Here is a 21354-nt window from a genome sequence, read left to right as displayed (position 1 = left end):
TGTGCAGAATGAGTGTACATCAAATATTTATGCAAAGTATGATTTTGGTTAGTCTTCTTTCTTATTTAAAGAATAGAGGCCTTGGGTTTCCTTAGAGTCACAGGAGTAGGACATGCATAAGCATTGTTTCTAAAGGCTACAAGCACCAAAACCATTTTTTTTTAAGTGTGTACTATATAGTAAGAGGCTTACTTAGGGAACCAATTATAAGTAAATAGCATTGTGTATCTATTTATAAAACTTCCAAATTTATGAAACCTAGTACTTATAAAAATTAAAAAAAATATCTTTTATTTTAATATTTTTTATTATTTTTATTTTATGTGTATGAGTGTATTGCCTGCATTTATGTAAGTGCACCCATGTTGTGCAATGCCTGCAGAGGCTAGGTGTCGGATTCCCCTAGAACTGGAGTTCCAGATGGTTGTTAACCACCATGTGGGTGCTGGGAACTGAACTTGGGTCCTCTTCAAGAGCAGCCAGTTCTGAGTCATCTCTCCAGCCCCAAGAAGACTTGATTTGAATATATAGCTAACTCTGAACTGAAGGTCAGAAAGGCTTCCCTTCCAGTAAAGTCGGTCAGTGGTATGGGACGATCTGTAGTGGCGGGGAGGCATATGACTGGCAACAGAAACTGCAACAAAGGGGCATGACTCCCTGTTGCTCCAAGGAGTCCCTGAATGAACAGTGTGTCAGGCAGGCTCTGAAAGTGTAGCAAACAGTGCCTTTTCCTCTAATGAACACTGGGCTCTATGCAGCCAGGGACCAAACATCACCCTGGGCTGGGGTGGGGCAGCTGTTACTCACCCAGAGAAGAGGAGTGGGCTCCCTGGAGCCTGAGATGCTTGACAGAAATGCAGTGCATTCACAGGTGACTGTGTGCCTCGGAGGACAAACTGAGGGTCAGGTGGTGGTGGGAGCGGGGCTGCCATGAGAGGTAGGTGACGTCCTGGGGAGTGAGGAAGGGTATGTGAGTAACAGAGTCCTCTGCCTTCCTCTAGAAAGCAGCTTCAAAGACGCAGTCAGGGTACTACTGACTCAGTGCCCCAGTTTCTGCCCCTTCTAGGGGAGGGAGACTTGACTCCCCAGTGTTGACAGGCCTCATGGCTATAGGCCCAGTTCCTGGGTGGCATGGGCTACAGGGATGCTGAGTATGGAGCCCACACTCCCTGCACTGCCAGCCTGCCATTATTCCTGCTGGGTACCTGGAGGCCTCCCCTCACCTCCCATCTTCCCCATCACCTTCTGGTATCACCAAGTTCCCGGGCTGTCCTTCCTGGCAGGCACAATGTCACCCACCTCCAGTGACTAGGAACCTTGTGTACAGCCCCTTGCTGCCTCCAGGGTTTCCTGTCCACTGCTGATAACAAACATGTTTTTCTTAGGACTGGTAATGTAGCTAAGTGGTAAAGCATTTGCCTACCATGTTCAAAGCCCTGTGTTCAATCCCTAACACCATAAAGAGAGCCTTTGCTTGGCCAAACTTGATTCAGTCTCCTGAACTTTCTTGTAGGACAATCTGTATGTGTCTCTATAAAATCCAGCAAGAACTCTTAAGTCAGCTAAACTTACCCTCACCCCCTTATTTGCCTGCTCTCAGAATCTGACTGGGCCCCTCGGCTTTCACTACCTCTCCAGTGACATCTGCACACCCTGGCCAGCCTTCAGTCTGACCCCCCAGACCCCTGATGCCCCTGCTTACCTATTTCCTATGCACTGCCCCTCCTAGAAATCTCCATTTGTCACACTCTTTGGTTAGGCCTGATCTCTTTCCCACAAGAACCCAGTGCCGTGGTTCCTGTCTCTGTGATGGTCTACACCTCAGCTCCTCGGACCCCATGCCACCTCCAGTATTTCTTTCTCCAGCCCCTGCATACTCCCAGTGCTCATCCTGACACCTACTGGATGAAGTCTTTCCCCAGCAGGCCTCTCTGGGAGTGTTCCCTCCCTCAGTCCCTCTTCTCTCCTCTCTGCAGCGCAGTGATGACATGCTGGGACAAGCATCACTCCTGCCCCATGGCCAGCTTAGGGAGCCTGGGCTGTGCTGCCACTGCCCAGCACCTACTGAGCAGATGCATGCTGGACAAATTGCTGCAAACATCCCTGCTGGGTCCTGGCCTGAACTGCTGAAACTTCTATCACAGCCATCCTGTGAGAAGGAGCATCCCCTTTACTTTTGAGAAACTGAGACAGGAAGTAGCTGGGTGAGCTGCCCTAGGTCTCTGGACTCAGGCCTACAATGCCCTCAAGTATGTGTATTCTACCAAGGGGCAGAGCAGCCAGGAAGGGCATGTGGAAAGGGGCAGGCCCAGGACTATGTCTCCTGGCCACACCTACAGGGTTGCTGCCCCAGCAGGCAGGCCACTCTTCAAACCACAGAACTTGTATTTAAGATCTGCAGGGTCTGCAAAGAATTTTCCAGTGCTCCAACCCACACACTTAACCCTGTCTGAGTGCACCCTCTCATACCCTGCCCCCAAGCCCTACAGCTGGCTGCTCTTCATAGGAAGGGGTGGCCCCAAAGCCATATGCTGGGCTGAGGGTACAGGGAAACGGTCTGAAGCAGACAGCAGGGGGGCTGCAGCCATCTGCTTCAGGGGCATTTTTTTTTTAATTTTTAAAAATGATTTATTTAATAACAACATACTTAGAAGAAGCATATCATTACAACACAATTGACATATTCAATAACGTTTTCCTGAGGTAGGATGCATCTCTTTCAAATTTGGCTGTAAATTTTTAGGTTTACAGTTGAATTATTACAGTTATACAATATTGTACTCAGTATAAACCCTATAAGACATAAATTAAATGATGTTTTAACCTTTAAAAAGATCTCCATTTCATTATTAAAATACACAGTTTCATATAGAAAAATTCTTTTTCAATACAGGGGCATTTTTTACTGGGCATTGGCACATGTCCCACTCTATCCACATGTAGCCTGCACAGCAGAGGCAACCCTGCCCAACTAGGTTGACAGTTGCAGAAGGACACAGCATGGAAAAGAATGGAGCAAAAGAGACGGGCAAGACTCTTCCAGAGTGGAGCCTAGGCTATAAGGCTGGTGAGGAGTATGGAAGAGGGATCACAGGCTGTGGCCATACAAAACCTGTGAGCAGTGCAGAGACAGGAGAGGCGAGGGCTTCTGCAATGGGCAGCCCACTCACGGCACTCACATCAGGCACATCCTCCACTGCCAAGCCCTACTGCATACCCCCAAATACCCCATACTCTCACCTTTTCCCCTTTGTCATAAGAAATGAGGGCATGGGCTCCCAGTCACACCACCCGCGGAAAGCCATACAGCAGCCATACAGTGTTCCCAGACCATCAGGGGCTATGGAGGGTAAACTGGGAGGATGGGTGTCAGGACTGCACTAGGTAAGGCCAGTGAGGACTGTGCCCATGCCAGCAGAATCAGATTAGAATTGTGTTCAGGAGGCCCCTCTGCCCTGACTCAGGTGCCAGCAGGGCCAAATCCTTTCCAGGATGACCCCACCCCTGGACCCTACCTCCTTCAAGGGTTTCCAAAGAGAATAAGATTACTAGCAATGCATGTACAAATGGCCACGTCTCTTCTTTCACTTTTCTTTGGGGAGGGGGCAAGGAAAGGGTTTTAGCTAAACAACTCATTTTGGCTAAAAGCCAACTAGTTCTTCCCAAATGCAAGGGTGACTTCCTGCCAGAGGAGAGACACTTGACCCCACAATGCTTGCAGACCCATGCCACTGCTCTGGCCCCTGAAGGATCCCAACTGTTGGAAGAGTTGCCTAGGCAGGTGACCCAGAGTCCAGTTCAGAGGATAGCTGCTAACCCTCCAAAGCCTACCTGTATTGCTCCTACCAGATATGGGACTGCAGGCCCCAGCTCCAGCACTATCACAAACAATCTCTCACAGTACCTCGACCCAGTAGGAAAGCACCAAGCTGGGATGAGGCATCCTGTCACAGGGGTCCAGGCAGTAAAGCCAGACAGGCCACCTCTGGAGGTCCTTATGTCCATTCCAGACATACACACTGGAGCCATGTGCATACACACTGGCACACCTCCATGTTCACACTTACACATGCATATGTAAATACACCCCTCATATATGTACCTCTCTATGGATGCATTCCACACAAGCAGGCATAGACCCTCAGGCACAAACTAAAACACACATGTATACTTGTGCTCACATGCACACACATGCATACTCATACACACATTCTTATGCATGCCTCACACATTTACAGGCACACATGTGTAAGAACACACACACACACACACACACACACACACACACACACACACACACACAAACCCTGGGCAGTGCCAGGAGAAACTCAGCCCACACTTGCCACCTGCCTGAGGCATGGCGGGAGTTTCCAGAACCTCACTGCAGAAGGCTCATTGTGAGGTGATGAAATCAAGGTCTCCTCTATTGTTTCCCCAGAAATGCAGGGAACAAACCCGTCACGTTGTTACAACAGCTGAAAAGCTCAGGCCAAAATGATGCATCGACAATTAAGGGCTCCATCATTTGAGGCAATTAAAATAAACACTTTATTTGAAAACTAATTAATTCTACCTACATATTTTTCCCATGACAATATCCTATGATTACTTGATTTATGACATCTAATTATTCTTTATTAATCTAATTGAGAATAATCGCATTATCCTATCTCTCCTGGCCCCTGGCCGCCCAGGGTGGAGGTTACAGCCCCTGTGCATGGCCCACGTGCCCTGTTGTTGCTGTGAGGTGCCACATGCCACATGGTGTCCTGCTGTGGTGTGCCCCATGTCTTTTCCTCCAGGAGGGAGAGGGTGAAGGAACAGCAAACTTAATCCAGAGCATACCTTAGTTCTGCCTGCTCTTCAAGGTGTCAAAGTGAGACAGATTATTTCAAAAATTTACAGGAAAGACAACCTGCCAACTGAGGCAACTGGCGGCCTTTCCTATAAATGCTACAAGCATCCTGAGAGCCCCTCAGGTTCCCAGCCGACACAGAGGATGACAGTGCTCCCCCTGGGTACATCACAGCAGCAGCTGCAGGTCTTCATGGAGAGGGTCCCTTCTCCATAGCTCCCTGGGCATAGAGACAGTGCATAGCCAGGGTCAAGCTGCACCCCACCTTTACACCTTGGGCAGACAACAGCCAGAGTGAGCTATACACCCTCCTCAGGAGGGAGGCAGAGCAGGTATGCAAACGCCCAGCATTCAGGCAGGCTCCCAGCCTCTGGGGGATGCATTAGATCAACCAGAATCCATATGCAATTCAAGTCTGACAAAGCCTGGCTGGGGGAAGCAGCTGATGCCCAAAGATCACAGTTTCCCATCCAGGACATTTTCAGAATACTGGGGTTTATACACAGATGCACCCTAGAATGTGCTCAGGTTGGCCCTAGATACCTGTCAAGCCTCTGGGGTCTCTTGGCCCTATGTTTAGTCTCCAAGGCCCCTCACTTTACTACAAAAGGGCCACTATTCACTGGGGAGTTTGGGAAGTCAGTGAAGAGCACTGCAAAGCAAGTCAACACAGGGGAACCACCACCAAGATGTCCCAAACACTACTCCTGCCTGACCTAGTGCAGTCTCACCTATGTATAAAAATACACAGGCTGCTGGGAGCACCTCAAGTGGACCTCCAGCCCCCAGCACTGAATTGGTGAGACAGGCTGCTGGAAGTCCCTGAGCATTCCATACCCAGCAGACTGAGCAGATGCCCCTTTCCAGTGTGATGGGTACCCTGATGGATCCTCCTCCCCCAGAAAAGAAATATAAATGCTAATGAGAGCCAGACATTGTGACTCACAGCTGAAATCCCAACACTCAGGAGGCTGAGACAGGAGAATTGCCATGAGTGTAGGGATACTTAGGCCACAAAGCAAAACTCTGTCCGAACAACTACTACAAGGCTTAAGTTATTTTTATTATGTGGGTGGGGGGATATGCACAAGCCATGGCACATGTGTGGAGGTTGGAGGACAACTTTCAGGAGTCAGTTCTTTCCTTCCATCATGTAGGTCTTGGGGATCGAACTCAGGTTATCAGGCTTGGCAGCCAGAACTTTTACCCCATGAGCCAAGACAATAACAATTTTGATGCGATAGAGATAGAAAATAAAATATACTTTAGTGTAGCACTATGTTGCCCCAAATGTCTAGAACCTTCAGAGGCAAATAATAGGTCAAATATCCAACCTGCAAAGCCCACAGCTAGCTCCTTCTGAGGAAAATGTCTGTACTGGTGATCTGGAATTGACTCTGATGGCCTTGACAAAAGACAAAGCTTAGAGCTCTCCTAGGCCCTCCCAAAGTAGAACCTGATAGGCTACTATATGCTTGTTTCATGCTTAGGCTAAACCAAAACTGTACAGTACTCACAAGCACCAGAAAGAAGCTAGTTGCAGATTCTAGCCACAGATCAATTCCCTTGGGAATGCCCTATAACTCCAGTCTGTGTTCTCAGAAGAGACTTACCTTCTGCCCTGTATGAAATCACAGGTAAAGTCTCATGATAAAAAATGAAAATAAAAAATAAAAAAATAAGCCTGGCGTGGTGGTGCACGCCTTTAGTACCAGCACTCAGGAGGCAGAGGTAGGTGGATCTCTGGGGCTACAGGGAGACCCTGTCTCAAAAAGACTGAAAAAAAAAAATTACTGGGGGCTGGAGAGATGGTTCAGCAGTTGAGAGGTTAAGAGCACTGACTACTCTTGCAGAGGACCTGGGTTCAAATCCCAGCACCCACATGGCAGCTAATGAACATCTGTAACTCCAGTTCCAGGGGCTCCAAAGCCCTCTTTTGACCTCTGAGGGCATTGTATGACATGAGTGCACTTACATATGTGCAGATAATACACTCATACACATAAAATTTAAAAAAAATTTTTTAAAAAGTCAAAAGTGGGGCTGGAGAGATGGCTCAGCAGTTAAGAATACTGACTGTTCTTGCAGAAGACCCGAATTCAAATCCTAGCACCCACATGGCAGCTAACAACTGTGTATAACTCCAGTTCCAGGGGACCCGACAGCCTCTTCTGTTCTCTGCAGGCGTTGCACAACTTGGGTGCACTTACCTACATGCAGGCAATACACGCATACACGTAAAATAAAAAATTATAAATCAAAAAAAAAAGAAAAGTCAAAAGTAAATAAAGTGACTTGCATTTTAAAAAATCACAGAAAATAGCCAGGCAGGAAGGGAAATATAACACCAGGAGAAACAGGAGATCTGGACATTTCTAAAAAAATAAAATAATCGCTGGGCATGGTAGTGCATGCCTTTAATCTCAGCACTTAGGAGGCAGAGGCAGGCGGATCTCTGTGAGTTCGAGGCCAGCCTGTTCTACATAGCAAGTTCCAGGTCAGCTGGGGCTACAGGGAGACCCTGTCTCAAAAAGACCAATATCAATAAATATGTTTAAAACTAAACACTCGGCCAGGTGTGTTGGTACACTCCTTTAGTACCAGCACTTGGGAGGCGAAGGCAGGCGGATCTCTGTGAGTTCAAGGCCAGCCTGGACTACATAGTGAGTTCAGGTCAGCTGGGACTACAGGGAGACCCTATCTCAAAAAGAAAAAAAAAAAAAAAAAAAAAAAAAAAAAATGCTGGGAAACAGGCTTGCTCTTTTGTGGTTAGTAATCACAAAAGGTAAGTGTGGCTTCACAGTGGAGACATCTGGCTGTCACCACCTTCTCCAAATGCTAGAAGTGGCACCAACAATAAACAACAAGCATTACTTATCTCCTGATGGCATGAGATAAGATGTCATGGCACCATCCTCATGAACCCATGCCAGCAATGTTCAATCTGAACCTGGCCAGGAGGAGACAGACACAGTCAGACTGCACAAGACAACTTAGACTCAGAAAACTGGCCAAGGTCAAGAGAAACAACAGAAGCAAAAGACAGTGACTCTTTTTTAAAATATTTTTATTTATGTATTTATGTATGTATGTATGTACTTATTTATTTATTTATTTATTTTTGTCTTTTTGAGACAGGGTTTCCCTGTAGCCCCAGCTGTCCTGGAACTCACTATGTAGACCAGGCTGGCCTTAAACTCACAGAGATTTGCCTGCCTCTGCCTCCCAAGTGCTGGGATTAAAGGTGTGTGCCATGACGCCTGGCCCCAGCACTTCTGAGGCAGGTGGTTCTCTGTGAGATCAAGGTCATCCTGGTCTACATAGCCAGCTCCAGGCCAGCTGGGGCTACAGGAAGACCCTGTCTCAAAAAGATCAAACCAAACCAATGCAACAAGTGAACCTCAGATATTGGACATTAAATTAGATCATGGATCAAAAAACCAGGCTAGAGCCAGCAAGATGGCTCAGTGGATAAATGCACTTGCCACACAAGCCTGGAGACTTGAGTTCAATACCCCATAAGCATGGTGGAAGGAAAGAACTCTCCTTCAAAGTTGTCCTCAGACCTCCACATGCATGCTGTGACATGTCCTACCACTCCCATCATGTGCGTGTGCATGTGCACAATAATAATAATTATTATTATTATTTTAAAAATCAAAGGGAAAGCCATAAAAGGTATTTTGTGGACATTTTAGAAAATCTAAAAATGGATTACAGGTTACATGGCATTATTTTTGATAACAGAACAGGAAATCAATAGAAATTCAATATAAAATCAGAAAGAAAAAATACTAAAATGAATGATTAGAAAATCAGGGACTTGTGGAATAATAGTAAAAAGTTTAACATTCAGGGCAGTGGAGTCCAAGAAATAGACGAGGAGAAGAGATTAGAGCAGAAAAATCATTTTAATATATAATGACTGAAAGTTACAGAGACAAGAACTTGAGACATTCAAGAGCTCACTAAGGAGCTAGAGAGATGGCTCAGAAGTTAGGAGCACTGGCTGTTCTTGGAGAGAACATGGATTCAATTCCCAGCATCCACATGGCAACTCACAACCAAGTGTAACACCAGTTCCAAGGGATCTGACACCCTTTTCTGGCCCCTAGACATGCATGATGTGCACATACATACATGCAAGTACTCACACATAAAGTAAAAAAAATTAAGAAAAGAACTCAATGAACCTCAGGATAAATTCAATGAAAGGCACAGATAAATGCATAATGACTAAACTGCTGGGAAAGAGCAATAAAGCAGCAATGGGAGCCAGAGACAGCTAATGTGATGTGGTTTTACTCCCAAGGACTTACATATTAGAAGCTCAATCTGCAGGTGGTGATGGCCCATTTTATAATAATTCAAACTCATTGGTCAGTAGGAGCTTAGCTCTCAGAAGGGAACACTAGTCTCCCACCGAATTGCAAGAGGAAATGGTCCTGGAGCAGCTCTCCAAATACCTGACTGGTGATGTGATCATTCCTTCTTACAACAAAGACACCATGATGCCATCTCCACTGGGTCTTAGCCAGAGGCCACCATTGGAAATGCCGACTCCTGGACTTTCACCCCCCAAACTGTGAGCAAAGTAATTTCTTTTGTTATAAGTTAGCCTCCCTCTAATACTTCATTATAGTAACAAAAATGGACTAACACAAAAGAACATCTTTGTTAAGCCAAGCCTTAAACTTTTCTACCCATAAGTCCTTTACATCTGGAAATTTCCACATAGCCTCAGGTATATAAATAAACATAAGGCTGAGCCTAGGGGTGCACACCTTTAGTCCCAGCACTTGGGAGGCAGAGGCAGGCAGATCTCTGTGAGTTTGGCCAGCCTAGTCTACATAGTGAGTTCCAAGCCAGCTGGAGCTACAGGGAGACCCTGTCTCAAAAAAAGTCCCCCCCCCCCAAATTAAGCCTTGGTTGACTACTTGATACTGCAGTACACAGAGCATCTTTGGTGCTTTTCAGGGTTGACTGATCTATTGACTGTTATCACTACCAATTGCTGAGAATGTTACTTTGCATCAATATATAGAACAAAATGGGAGAAGCAGGTTTAGTGCTATTTCAGAAACTGTTGGAAATTCTCTCCCAATCCCAAGCTCAAATCATTGAACAATTTTTTTTGGGGGGGTGGGATTAAAGGAGAGCACCACCATGCCCAGCACCCATTGAACAATTTTTTATAAGACTCAAATCAAAAACTCAAGCAATTTTTAAAATCAAATAAATACAATCCAAAGATATACTAATTTGATAGTTACTTGATCAGGAATAATGGTAGGAAAATATTAAGAATTCTGTTTTCTCTAATTAAAGTATTATGTTTCTATAAAGACAGAAAACTGCATGTACAGTCCAAACACTGCAATTTATGATATGCAAGAGTCTTGAATCTGAGCCAAGGTATTTCAGAAAGTGTTCATTGGCATTGTGTGGTGGGATGGAATGTTCCATGCAAAGGGCACATGCTGCATGTTCAGAACCAAGGCTGTGCTGAAGTTGTGCCATGCAACATGGGTGAGAGCACACGGCTAAAAAACTCCTGTGTTCATTATTCATTTGATTTTGAGTTAATCTTTGGTCATTGTGCTCAGAAAACTTTTACTATTGCCAAATTACTTGTGACCTCCCCCTCCCTCCACACACATACATTTGGTTGTGACCCACAGTTTAAAAAGCTAAACATTAGGAGCTAGAGATATGGCTCAATTGTTAAGAGTACTTGCTGCTCTTGCAGAGGACCCAGATTTGGTTCCTAGTACCCACAAAGCAGCTCCCAACTGCCTATGACTCCAGTTCTAGGGGATCCAATACCCTCTTTTGGCCTTAGTGGGCACCAAGCATTCACATGGTGCACATACATATATGCAGACAAAACATTCATACACATAAAATAAAAATAAATAAATCTAGCCTGGCATGGTGATCCACACCTTTAATCCCAGTACGCAAGAGGCAGAGACAGGTGGATCGCTATGAGTTTAGAGGCCAGCTTGGTCAACACAGGGAGTTCCAGACCAGCCAGAGCTAAGCATAGTAAGACCCTGTCTCAAAGAAAAAAATAAAGAAAGAAAGAAAAAAGAAAGAAATCTAAAGCTAGTAATTAAGATACTATGCTGGATAGCTTTAGCATCAACTTGACACACCTGGGTTGAAGGTGCCTCAACTGGGGAATTGCCTTCATTGGATTGGCCTATGGTCATGTCCATGGGGCATCTTCTTGATTATTGAGTGATGTGGGAAGGCCTAGCCCACAGTGGGTGGTGCCACCCCTAGGAAGGTGGGCCTGTGTTGCATAAGAAAGCAGGCTGAGCAGGGGCCAGGGAGCAAGCCAGTAAGCAGCATTCCTCCATGGCCTGTGCTCCAGTTCCTGCCTCCAGGTTCCTGCCCAGAGTTCCTACCTTGGGCTCCTGGATGAACTGTGACCCGGAAGATATAAGCTAAATAAACCCTTTCCTCCCCAAGTTGGTATTGGTCAGAGTGTTCTGTCACAGCAATGAAGAAACAAACTAGGACAGATAATCAAAGAAAAGAACACTGTTTCCATTAGGAAACAAGGACAAAATAGATAGCTTCGTTTGAATCCCAGCGCCCATATGGCAGCTAACAACTGTCTTAGCTCCAGTTCCAGGGGATCCGATGCCCTCTTCTGACCTTAGTGGACATTGCACAACATGGGTATACTTACATACACGCATGCATACACATAAAATAAAAATAATAAATAAAATATTTTTTAAAAATAGAGGCAGGCATGGTGGCTCACGCCTGTAGTCCCAGCACTTGGGAGGCAGAGGCAGGCGGATCTCTGTGAGTTCAAGGCCAGCCTGGTCTACATAGTGAGTTCCAGGCCAGCTAGGGCTGCAGGGGGGGCCCTGTCACAAAAAGACCAATCAAAAAAAAAAAAAAAAAAAAAAAAAAAAAAAAAAAAAAAAAAGAGATCTTCTAAGATGAGAGAAAATGAAGAGAGTTTGTCAGCAGAAGAATGACACCAGAAAACAATGTGGAACTTCAAGAAGGTAGAGAAGGAGAAATGACAACTCTCTGGGTGAATTTCTCTTCCCCTCTTCACATGGATGATCTTTAAAAGTATAACATTGTCAGGCTGCAGAGATGGCTCAGAGGTAAAGAGCTCTTGCTACACAAGCACAAGGACCTGAGTTCAAATTTCCAGTACCACATAAAAAGCTGGTCATAGCCATGCATGCCTGTAACCTCAGCGCTGAGGGGGGTGGAGACAGGCTGAGGGGGGTGGAGACAGGCGGATCACCGAGCTTGCTGTAGACAGCCTCCTCTGGCCTCCAGGTGCATACAGATGCATTCTCCCTGCCCCTTCTCTTTCTCAAGAAAATTATAGCACTGTCTATTGAAATTTCCAGCTATGACACGTGGCAAGAGAGCACAAGAAGTGTGATTGTAAATCTTAATTCGAAAGGACAAACAAAACTTCTAAAAAGAGAAAACATTTGAAATAGAGATGTCCAAGATAGCACTCAGGGCATAGTCTACCAGAATCTCCAGGGAATAGTCTGAGAAAAGGTAAAAAACTTCTACAGGAAGAATAATACACACTCTTAAACACTAGGGGAAAAGGCCATAGCCAAAGTAGCAGCAACATTACCAGGAGACATCAAAAGAAACCCTCCCCTCTTGGCACTTGACAACTGACAGAGCAGAAGTGAGATGCCACAGATGCCATTTCAAAATGACTTCTGCTGCACTGGCAGCTTGGCAACCCAAGTGGTAAACTCTCACCTGAATATTACAAGACATGGAAAAGAAGCTTTGACTCAGAGTCACAAAGCATGCAGCGAGCTAAAAACCTGGTGGGAACCAAAATCTAAAGAGAAACTTTTGCACAAACTCCAAGCAGTGCACGGGACATAGGAAAAGTTGCACAGGGTGGGGCCTGTATTTGCAACTGGAACTCAGAAGGAACATGTGACCAGTATCTGAAACTCTGCTGTGGTACATCAGAGACAGACTGGGACACTCAGACTGGGACAGCATCAGTAATCCAATCATCCAAAGGAGGACTGGAGGAGGTAATGGTGGGACCACTACCACAGAAGAGCTGTCAGCAGGAGGGCAAGCCTCTAGGAGCTAGGGAAGGAATGCCTAGAAACTCCAGACAGAATTCAGCAGTCAGGAAAGCAAGTTTTCATATCCTATATCTATCCAGATCTTTCCCTCACACATTCATTCCTTGTTTATTTAGTACCTCATGTCAATTAACTGTAATTGATTCTGCTGTTCTTGCCCTACATCACTTCTCTTTTCTCACCTTACTCTTTCCTTTTTCTTTGCCTCTTCCAAAGAATATAGACTGGCCTGATTTGCAGGGTCTCTGTGGCTCGGCTTCCTGAGGTGGAACTGTTCTGCATTACCTGACAGTGTATCTTTATCTCTCGTCAGTCTGCCTTTAGACAAAACTTCCTCAGCTCCTATACTTTTTTGTCCCTACAGTTCCCTCCTTCTATTTACATTCCCCTCCTCTATGTCCATCAATCCAATACTAATCACTAGTCTGTTGGTTTTTCTTCTTCTTCTTTTGTTTATTCCACTCATGTAATCACCAATACATTAGTACATCCAGTACTATGAGTGTGTCTTTTCTCCCTAAAATGACTGGCGCTTAAAGGGTAACTGCTTTATAGAGAGTCTACTTTCACAGAGGTTTACCCCTGGATAGTAACTGTTGTTGCAATTTTCTTCTTTCAGGGAATGACTGGGGATGGAGCCTGGTACTCAGAACACTAGAATAACAGAGGAAAGTAATACCTCAACCCTAACAAGCTAGTCCTCCTGAATATTACAAACACTTCTACTGAGAGAAGAACGGTGACTTAAATTTAAAAATTCAACCAATGACCTAATTCCAGATTTGCAAATCAAGTAACATGAAAAACCAAGATAACATGTCTCCTCCAAATAGTACCAGTCCAGCCAGGTGTGGTAGTACACACCTTTAATCCCAGCACTTGGTAGGCAGAGGCAGGGTGCCTTCTCTGAGATCAAGGCCATCCTGGTCTGCATACTGAGTTTCAGGCCAGTTGGGGCTACAGGGAGGCCTTGTCTTAAAAAAAAAAAAAAAAATTGCATAGTAATGACCCCCAATGAGAATGATTTAGACCAAACAAAAAATTCAGAAGAATGATTACAAATATGTTCAAAGAAATCAAAGAGAACATGAATAAGCTTCTGAATGATTCCAAGAGAGCACAAACAGCTTAATAAAACAAAGACATCCATATAACACAGAGAACACTTGCAAATGTTCCCTTTTAGACATTGGCTCTTAAGAGAAAGCTGTGCAGATCTGATTCAAAGCTTCTTTTCCAGTCTCACAGTATTCAGTTGGTTAAGTTTTAGCGATAGTCCCATAACACTTGGTCTGAGTTTGCTGAGAGTGTGACTCACAGAAAATTGAAGGAAATAACAAATTGAAATGTGGGAAATTAAAACTTTAATAAGTCAAACAAACAGTTCAATAAAATCTTCATCAATACAATCATGGAGAAGAAGAATATCAAGACTTGAAGACAAAGCAGAGGACTCGGAACATTCAGGCAAAGACAAAGACAAACTAATAAAAATGTATGAATGAAACATTCTACAAATTATGGGCATAGACGGAAAAAGAATACCATGCTAAAAGTATTTTAAAAAATATTTTCAGCCGGGCATGGTGGTGCACGCCTTTAGTCCCAGTACTTGGGAGGCAGGGGCAGGCGGATCTTTGTGAGTTCAAGGCCAGCCTGGTCTACATAGTGAGTTCAGGTCAGCTGGGATTACAGGGAGACCCTATCTCAAAAAGAGAAAAAAATAATTTTTTTTTCAATACAATCATAGCAAAAATTTCCCAAGTCTAGGAAAAGAGACACCCATCCAGGTAAAAAGGCATAAAGACAAGACCAGAAAAGAAACCAACATCATATTATTGTTAAAGCACTAAGTATACAATAAAGTATATTAAAAGCTGCAAGAGAGAAACACCAAGTTAATAGAAAGGCAGTCCATCAGAGTAATAGTTGATTTCTCCACAAAAACTGTAAAATCAGAATGACTTGGTTCTGAAAGACTAGAGCTGCCAACCCAGATTACTATACCCAGCAAAACTATCAGTCACAATGGAAGGAGAAAGAAAAATCTTTCTATGACAAAAGCTGGTTTAAGGCATTCATGACTACCAAACCAGCTCTTCAGAGGACACTGGAAGGAACCCTTCAGACTGATGAGAATGATAAATAGATCCAAGAGGTTCCATGATAAAAGTAAATAATAGTCAAACAAATGAAGAGTAGGAAAACAGCAGATAATACAGAGTGAGACAAAATGACAGGAATACATATCTTTCACAAATAACTGAATATTAATGGCCTCCATGCTCCAAATAGAAGACACAGACTAACAGCCTGGATTAAAAAACAGGATCTGGGGCTGGAAAGATGACTCAGCAGTTAAGTGCACTGGCTGTTCTTGCAGAAGACCTGGGTTCAAATCCCAGCACCCACATAGTGGCTAACAACCATTCCTAATTCCAGTTCTAAGGAATCTGATGCCCTCTTCTGTCTTCAGCTGCACAACACAGGTGCACTTACATAGATGTAGGCATAACACTCATACATATAAAATAAATACATTGAAAATTAATTAAAAATAAATAAAATAAAAAAACAGGATCCATTTATTTGCTGCCTCCAAGAAACATACTTCATCCTGAAAGACAGAAACTACCATAGGGTGAAAGGCTGAAAAAAGATGCTCTATGCAATGGAACAAGGAAACAAGCAGCTGTCAATACTGAGATATCTGATAAACAGACTTCCAACTAAAATTAGTCAAAAGAGATAAAGATCATTTCATACTGATTAAAAGAGCAATTCATCAAGAGAACATTAGAATTTTAAATGTATACTCACCAAATAGGGGTAGACCTAATTTCACAAAATAAATACTACTAAATATAAAATCACAGATTAACCTTAACATAGTAATAGTGGGTGACTTCAATACCCCACACTCACCAATAGACAATTCATCCTGACAAAAAAATAAGCAGAGAAACATCAGAGTGTGTAGGTACATGCATGTGAGTATAGGTAACAACCAAGGCCAGAGACACTGGATAAAAATAAAATCTAAAAAAACCTCAACAACTTATATTTCACCAAATTGAGAAAAATCTAAAAGAAATTAATTTCTAGATGCATGAATCTACCAAAGTTAAACCAAGAAAAGATAAATAATTTAAACAGATCTATAACAATGAGATTGAATCAATAATTTTTAAAAATTTCCCTACTAAAAAAAGTCTAGGCTCAGAAGGATTTAGTGCATAATTCTACCTGACCTTTAAAGAAGCACTAATACCAGTCCTTCTCAAATTATCCCATATAGTAAAGGAAAGAATGCTTCCAAACTCATTTTACAAAGGCAGAATTACCCTGATGCCAAAACCAGATAAAGACACAACAGAAAAAAAAAATTACAGACCAATTTGCCTGATAAACACAGACGCAAAAATTCTCAATAAAATACCTGCAAACCAAATTCAAGAACATCAAAAAGATCATTTACTATGATCAAGTTGCCTTCACTGCAGAGATGCAGGGGTGATTCGGCATATACAACTCAATAAATGAAAAAGACATAATAATCTCAATAGATACAGAAAAGACTTTTGACAAAATCCAACATTCCTTTATGAAAAGCCCTGAAGACACTAGGGATGGAGGGAGCATACATCAACATAATAAAGCATATGTATGACAAACCTATAGCCAACATCCACATCATGCTATAATGAGAAAAACTCAAAGTACTTCCACTTAGATCAGGAAAAAGACAAGATGTCCACTCTCTCCATTTCTATTCAATCTAGTACATATATTTACAACAGTTGAACTGAACCTTTTAATGATCATATAATACTACTCATTCTTTTTGTTACAGGTTTTGATTTCTATTTGCATGAAATATCTTTTCCTATTCCTTCACTTTCAACCTATGTATTTATACATGAAGTAAGCTATTTGCAGGCAGCATAGAACTGGGTCTTGTGTTTTTATCCATCCAACTTATCTATATTTTTACTGGGGAATTTAATCAGTTTACATTAAAAGTTATTGCTAACTAGGCATGGTGGTACTTATCTTAATTTTAACACTCAGGATACTAAAGCAGGAGGATCATGAGTTTGAGGCTAGCATGGACTACATAGCAAACCTTGTCTAAATAAGGAGAAGGAGGGGGCTGGAGATGGCTCAGCAGTTAAGAACAATGGCTACTCTTACAGAGGACCAGGGTTCAGTTCCCAGCACCCACACAGCAGCTAACAACTGTCCATAACTCCAGTTCCAGGGGATCTGATGCCCTCTTCTGACCTCTGCAGACATTGCACAACACAGGTACACCTACATACATGCAGGCAATACACACACACACACACACACACACACACACACACACACACACACACAAATAACAAAATAAAAAAAATTTTTTTTAAAGGAGAAGGGAAGGAAGGGAGGGTGGGAAGGGATGAATTATTGTTATATAACAACCTACTTCTGTCATTTTGTTCACTGCTTTCCTGAGTTTTGTAGCATCTTTGGCCCTGTCTCTTACAGTATTAGGGTAGTTTCATGATGGCACTTGTGATCCTTTTACTTCTAGTTGCTGGACTCCCTTAAATGTTTCTTGTAAGGCTGTTCTAGTGGTGATGAATTCCCTCAGTTTTTGCTTATCTGAAAAAAAAGCTATTTCTCTTTTACTTCCCAAAGATAATCTTATTAGTTTCCTTGTCTCCTCCTCCCCTCCCCCTCCCTCCTCCTCCTTCTCTTCCCCTTCCTGCTCTTCTTCCTTTCCTCCTCTCCCCGTCTTCCTCCTTTTCTTTCAGCACTTTGAGTAAAATGTGCCATTTCTACCTGATCAGCAAGGTTTCTGCTGAGAAATCTGCTGTTAGTCTAAAAGGGATGCCTTTATATTTAACTTTTTTCTCTTGTAGCTGTTCAAATTCTGTTTCTGACTGATGACAGACTGATTATAATGTGTCTTGGGGACCCATTGGGCTTCTTTGAGCTTCAAGGATCTGAATGTCTACATCTCTCCCAAGACCTGGGAGGTTTTAGCTACTACTTCGTTAAATATGCATTCTGTGTCTTTATTTCTTCTCCCTCTGAAGCTCCCATAGTGCAAATACTTAATTGCTGAATGGCATGCCAGAGGATGATGGCAGAGGCACCATCATGCCAGAGGCGCCATCATGCCAGAGGCGCCATCATGCCAGAGGTGCCATGGGCTTTCTTTGCTTTTTTTCTATTCTTTTATCTTTCTCTTTTTCCAGCTTGATAAATTCCAAAGGTCTGTCTTCAAATTCAGAAGTTCTTTCTACTTGGTCTTGTCTGTTGTTTGGCACTGTTTATTTTACTCACTTGAATTCCTTGGCTGCAAGATTTCTGTTTAATCCTCTAAAAAAAGCACCTTTTGTTGGGAGTGGTAGCACATGCCTTTAGTCCCAGCACTCGGGTGGCAGAGGCAGGTGGATCTCTGTGAGTTCAAGGCCAGCCTAGTCTACATAGTGAGTTCCAGGTCCCCTGGGGCTAGGGAGACCCTGTCTCAAAAGGACCAAAAAAGAAAAAACTTTGTGGGGCTGGAGAGATGGCTCAGTGGTTAAAAGTACTGACTGCTCTTGCAGAGGACCAGGGTTCGAGTCCCAGCACCTACATGATGGCTAACAATAGTCTGTAACTCCAGTTCCAAGGGATCAGACACCCTCTTCTGACCGCCTCAGGTGTGACAGGGCATGGGTACACCTACCTGCATGTAGGCAATACATACATATACATAAAGTTAAAAAAAATCTCTTTGTTGACTAATGTATAAAAAAAATCTTAAAGTACAGGGTTTTATTTTAAAGGGAAATTTAAAAAATTATACTTATGTACAGAAAACTTAGCAGTATACATTTAACCCAGTTTGGTGGCGAGTTCTTTGGCCTTTGCCTTTTCCAGTTTGGCAATAATGAACCACAGATTTTGGACCCAGGACATTGCCTCCCCAGTGACAGTGGATCTCACCATATCTGTCATTGTAATTGGTCCCAATGGCTTCCACCAGCTTAGGCAGAGCGCCTTTGCCTTCCAAACCTATGTGAAGGCAACAGTGGAGCCTGTTTTCCTGTGGACCTCAGACTGAACTTCCCCTTGATGCTGCAAGAGGGGACTCCCAAGTTGCAACACAGGGCAGCAAGGAAGACTACCAGCTCCATAAGGTCCACATCATGTGCGATCACCACCAGTTGAACCTTCTTGTTCTCCACCAAGGTAGTGATAGTACTGACCCGTGCTAGAAGGACAGGGGGGTCTCTTGATGGGGATGTCCCCTTTGCCAGCAGCCTTCTTCCCAGCTCCAGCCAACAGCCTCAGCTTCTTCTCCTGCTTTGTCTCTGGCCAGTGCTGTATATAAGCTTGAGCAGCTGGGTAGCTATCTGAAGGTCCAGGGCCGGGGTGAACTGGTTAATCACAGGTGGCACTTTCAGTTGCTTATAGATGATAGACCTTTATCACTGCAGCCGGATGTATCAGGGCCTTTTGATGAAGAAGGTGAGGTCTCTCTTTTGAGCTGGATGTTCTGTCCAATGCCAAAGTTCTTAGGTCTTTTCTAAAACAGAGGATTCACAACCTTTTTCGCTTCCTGTTTCTTCACAACAGCAGGGGCAGGGGTCACCTTCTTACCCTGTCTTTTTCCTCTTTCAGCATCCTGCTTGGCTGGAGGAGAGAGAAAAGTGCTAGGTTTTTTGTTTTGTTTTGAAGCACGGTCCCATGTAGTCCAGGCTGGCTTCAAACTTGCTACGTAGCCTGAACTTCTGATCGTCCTGACTCCACCTTCTAAGTGCTAGGATTACAGGCATGCATCACCACTCCAGGTTTTATGCAAGGCTGGGAACTGCACTCAGGGTTTCAAACTTGCTGTATTCCTAGCCTCTGAAGTACTTTCTTGATTTTATGAAATCACTTGTCCATTCTGTTGTATCTCATTAAGCTTCCTTAAAGATCAGTGCTTTCAGTTCTTTGGCCTTTGCCTTTTCTAGTTTGGCAATAATGAACCACAGATTTAGGACCCAGGACATTGCCTCCCCAGTGACAGTGGATCTCACCATATCTGTCATTGTAATTGGTCCCAATGGCTTCCACCAGCTTAGGCAGAGCGCCTTTGCCTTCCAAACCTATGTGAAGGCAACAGTGGAGCCTGTCTTCCTGTGGACCTCAGGCTGAACTTCCCCTTTATGCTGCAAGAGGGGACTCCCAAGTTGCAACACAGGGCAGCAAGGAAGACTACCAGCTCCATAAGGTCCACATCATGTGCGATCACCACCAGTTGAACCTTCTTGTTCTCCACCAAGGTAGTGATAGTACTGACCCGTGCTAGAAGGACAGGGGGGTCTCTTGATGGGGATGTCCCCTTTGCCAGCAGCCTTCTTCCCAGCTCCAGCCAACAGCCTCAGCTTCTTCTCCTGCTTTGTCTCTGGCCAGTGCTGTATATAAGCTTGAGCAGCTGGGTAGCTATCTGAAGGTCCAGGGCCGGGGTGAACTGGTTAATCACAGGTGGCACTTTCAGTTGCTTATAGATGATAGACCTTTATCACTGCAGCCGGATGTATCAGGGCCTTTTGATGAAGAAGGTGAGGTCTCTCTTTTGAGCTGGATGTTCTGTCCAATGCCAAAGTTCTTAGGTCTTTTCTAAAACAGAGGATTCACAACCTTTTTCGCTTCCTGTTTCTTCACAACAGCAGGGGCAGGGGTCACCTTCTTACCCTGTCTTTTTCCTCTTTCAGCATCCTGCTTGGCTGGAGGAGAGAGAAAAGTGCTAGGTTTTTTGTTTTGTTTTGAAGCACGGTCCCATGTAGTCCAGGCTGGCTTCAAACTTGCTACGTAGCCTGAACTTCTGATCGTCCTGACTCCACCTTCTAAGTGCTAGGATTACAGGCATGCATCACCACTCCAGGTTTTATGCAAGGCTGGGAACTGCACTCAGGGTTTCAAACTTGCTGTATTCCTAGCCTCTGAAGTACTTTCTTGATTTTATGAAATCACTTGTCCATTCTGTTGTATCTCATTAAGCTTCCTTAAAGATCAGTGCTTTCAGTTCTTTGGCCTTTGCCTTTTCTAGTTTGGCAATAATGAACCACAGATTTAGGACCCAGGACATTGCCTCCCCAGTGACAGTGGATCTCACCATATCTGTCATTGTAATTGGTCCCAATGGCTTCCACCAGCTTAGGCAGAGCGCCTTTGCCTTCCAAACCTATGTGAAGGCAACAGTGGAGCCTGTCTTCCTGTGGACCTCAGGCTGAACTTCCCCTTTATGCTGCAAGAGGGGACTCCCAAGTTGCAACACAGGGAAGCAAGGAAGACTACCAGCTTGCTGGCAAAACTGGATCTCCACTTGTAGAAGAATGAAACTAAACCCCTATCTTTCACCCT

At 43.9% G+C, this 21354-nt stretch overlaps 1 protein-coding gene and 2 pseudogenes across 5 annotated transcripts in view; all 3 read right to left on the bottom strand.

The window, feature by feature from the left end:
- The window catches only part of Gnb1l (G protein subunit beta 1 like), a 70754-nt gene that overhangs the window by 26424 nt on the left and 22976 nt on the right, over positions 1-21354 (bottom strand). For 3 of the 5 annotated variants that reach the window (XM_029568279.1, XM_029568280.1, XM_029568278.1), the window contains one exon: positions 808-949. The exons of 1 other annotated variant lie outside the window; for it this stretch is intronic. In XM_029568279.1, coding sequence (XP_029424139.1) covers positions 808-932 — 125 coding nt within the window. In that variant the 5' untranslated portion in view covers positions 933-949. Of the gene's footprint in view, positions 1-807; positions 950-19211; positions 19340-21354 lie in introns of those variants that run through there. One more of the 5 variants, XM_029568281.1, reaches the window with a different exon arrangement.
- Positions 18838-19785, bottom strand: LOC103742079 (annotated as a pseudogene).
- The window catches only part of LOC103742078, a 4147-nt pseudogene continuing 2700 nt past the window's right edge, over positions 19908-21354 (bottom strand).

Source organism: Nannospalax galili, unplaced genomic scaffold, assembly GCF_000622305.1.
Source record: "Nannospalax galili isolate Female #2095 unplaced genomic scaffold, S.galili_v1.0 scaffold820, whole genome shotgun sequence".
NCBI lineage: Eukaryota > Metazoa > Chordata > Mammalia > Rodentia > Spalacidae > Nannospalax > Nannospalax galili.
Note: the sequence above shows the minus strand (reverse complement) of the source record. Positions and strands in the feature narration are given on the sequence as shown.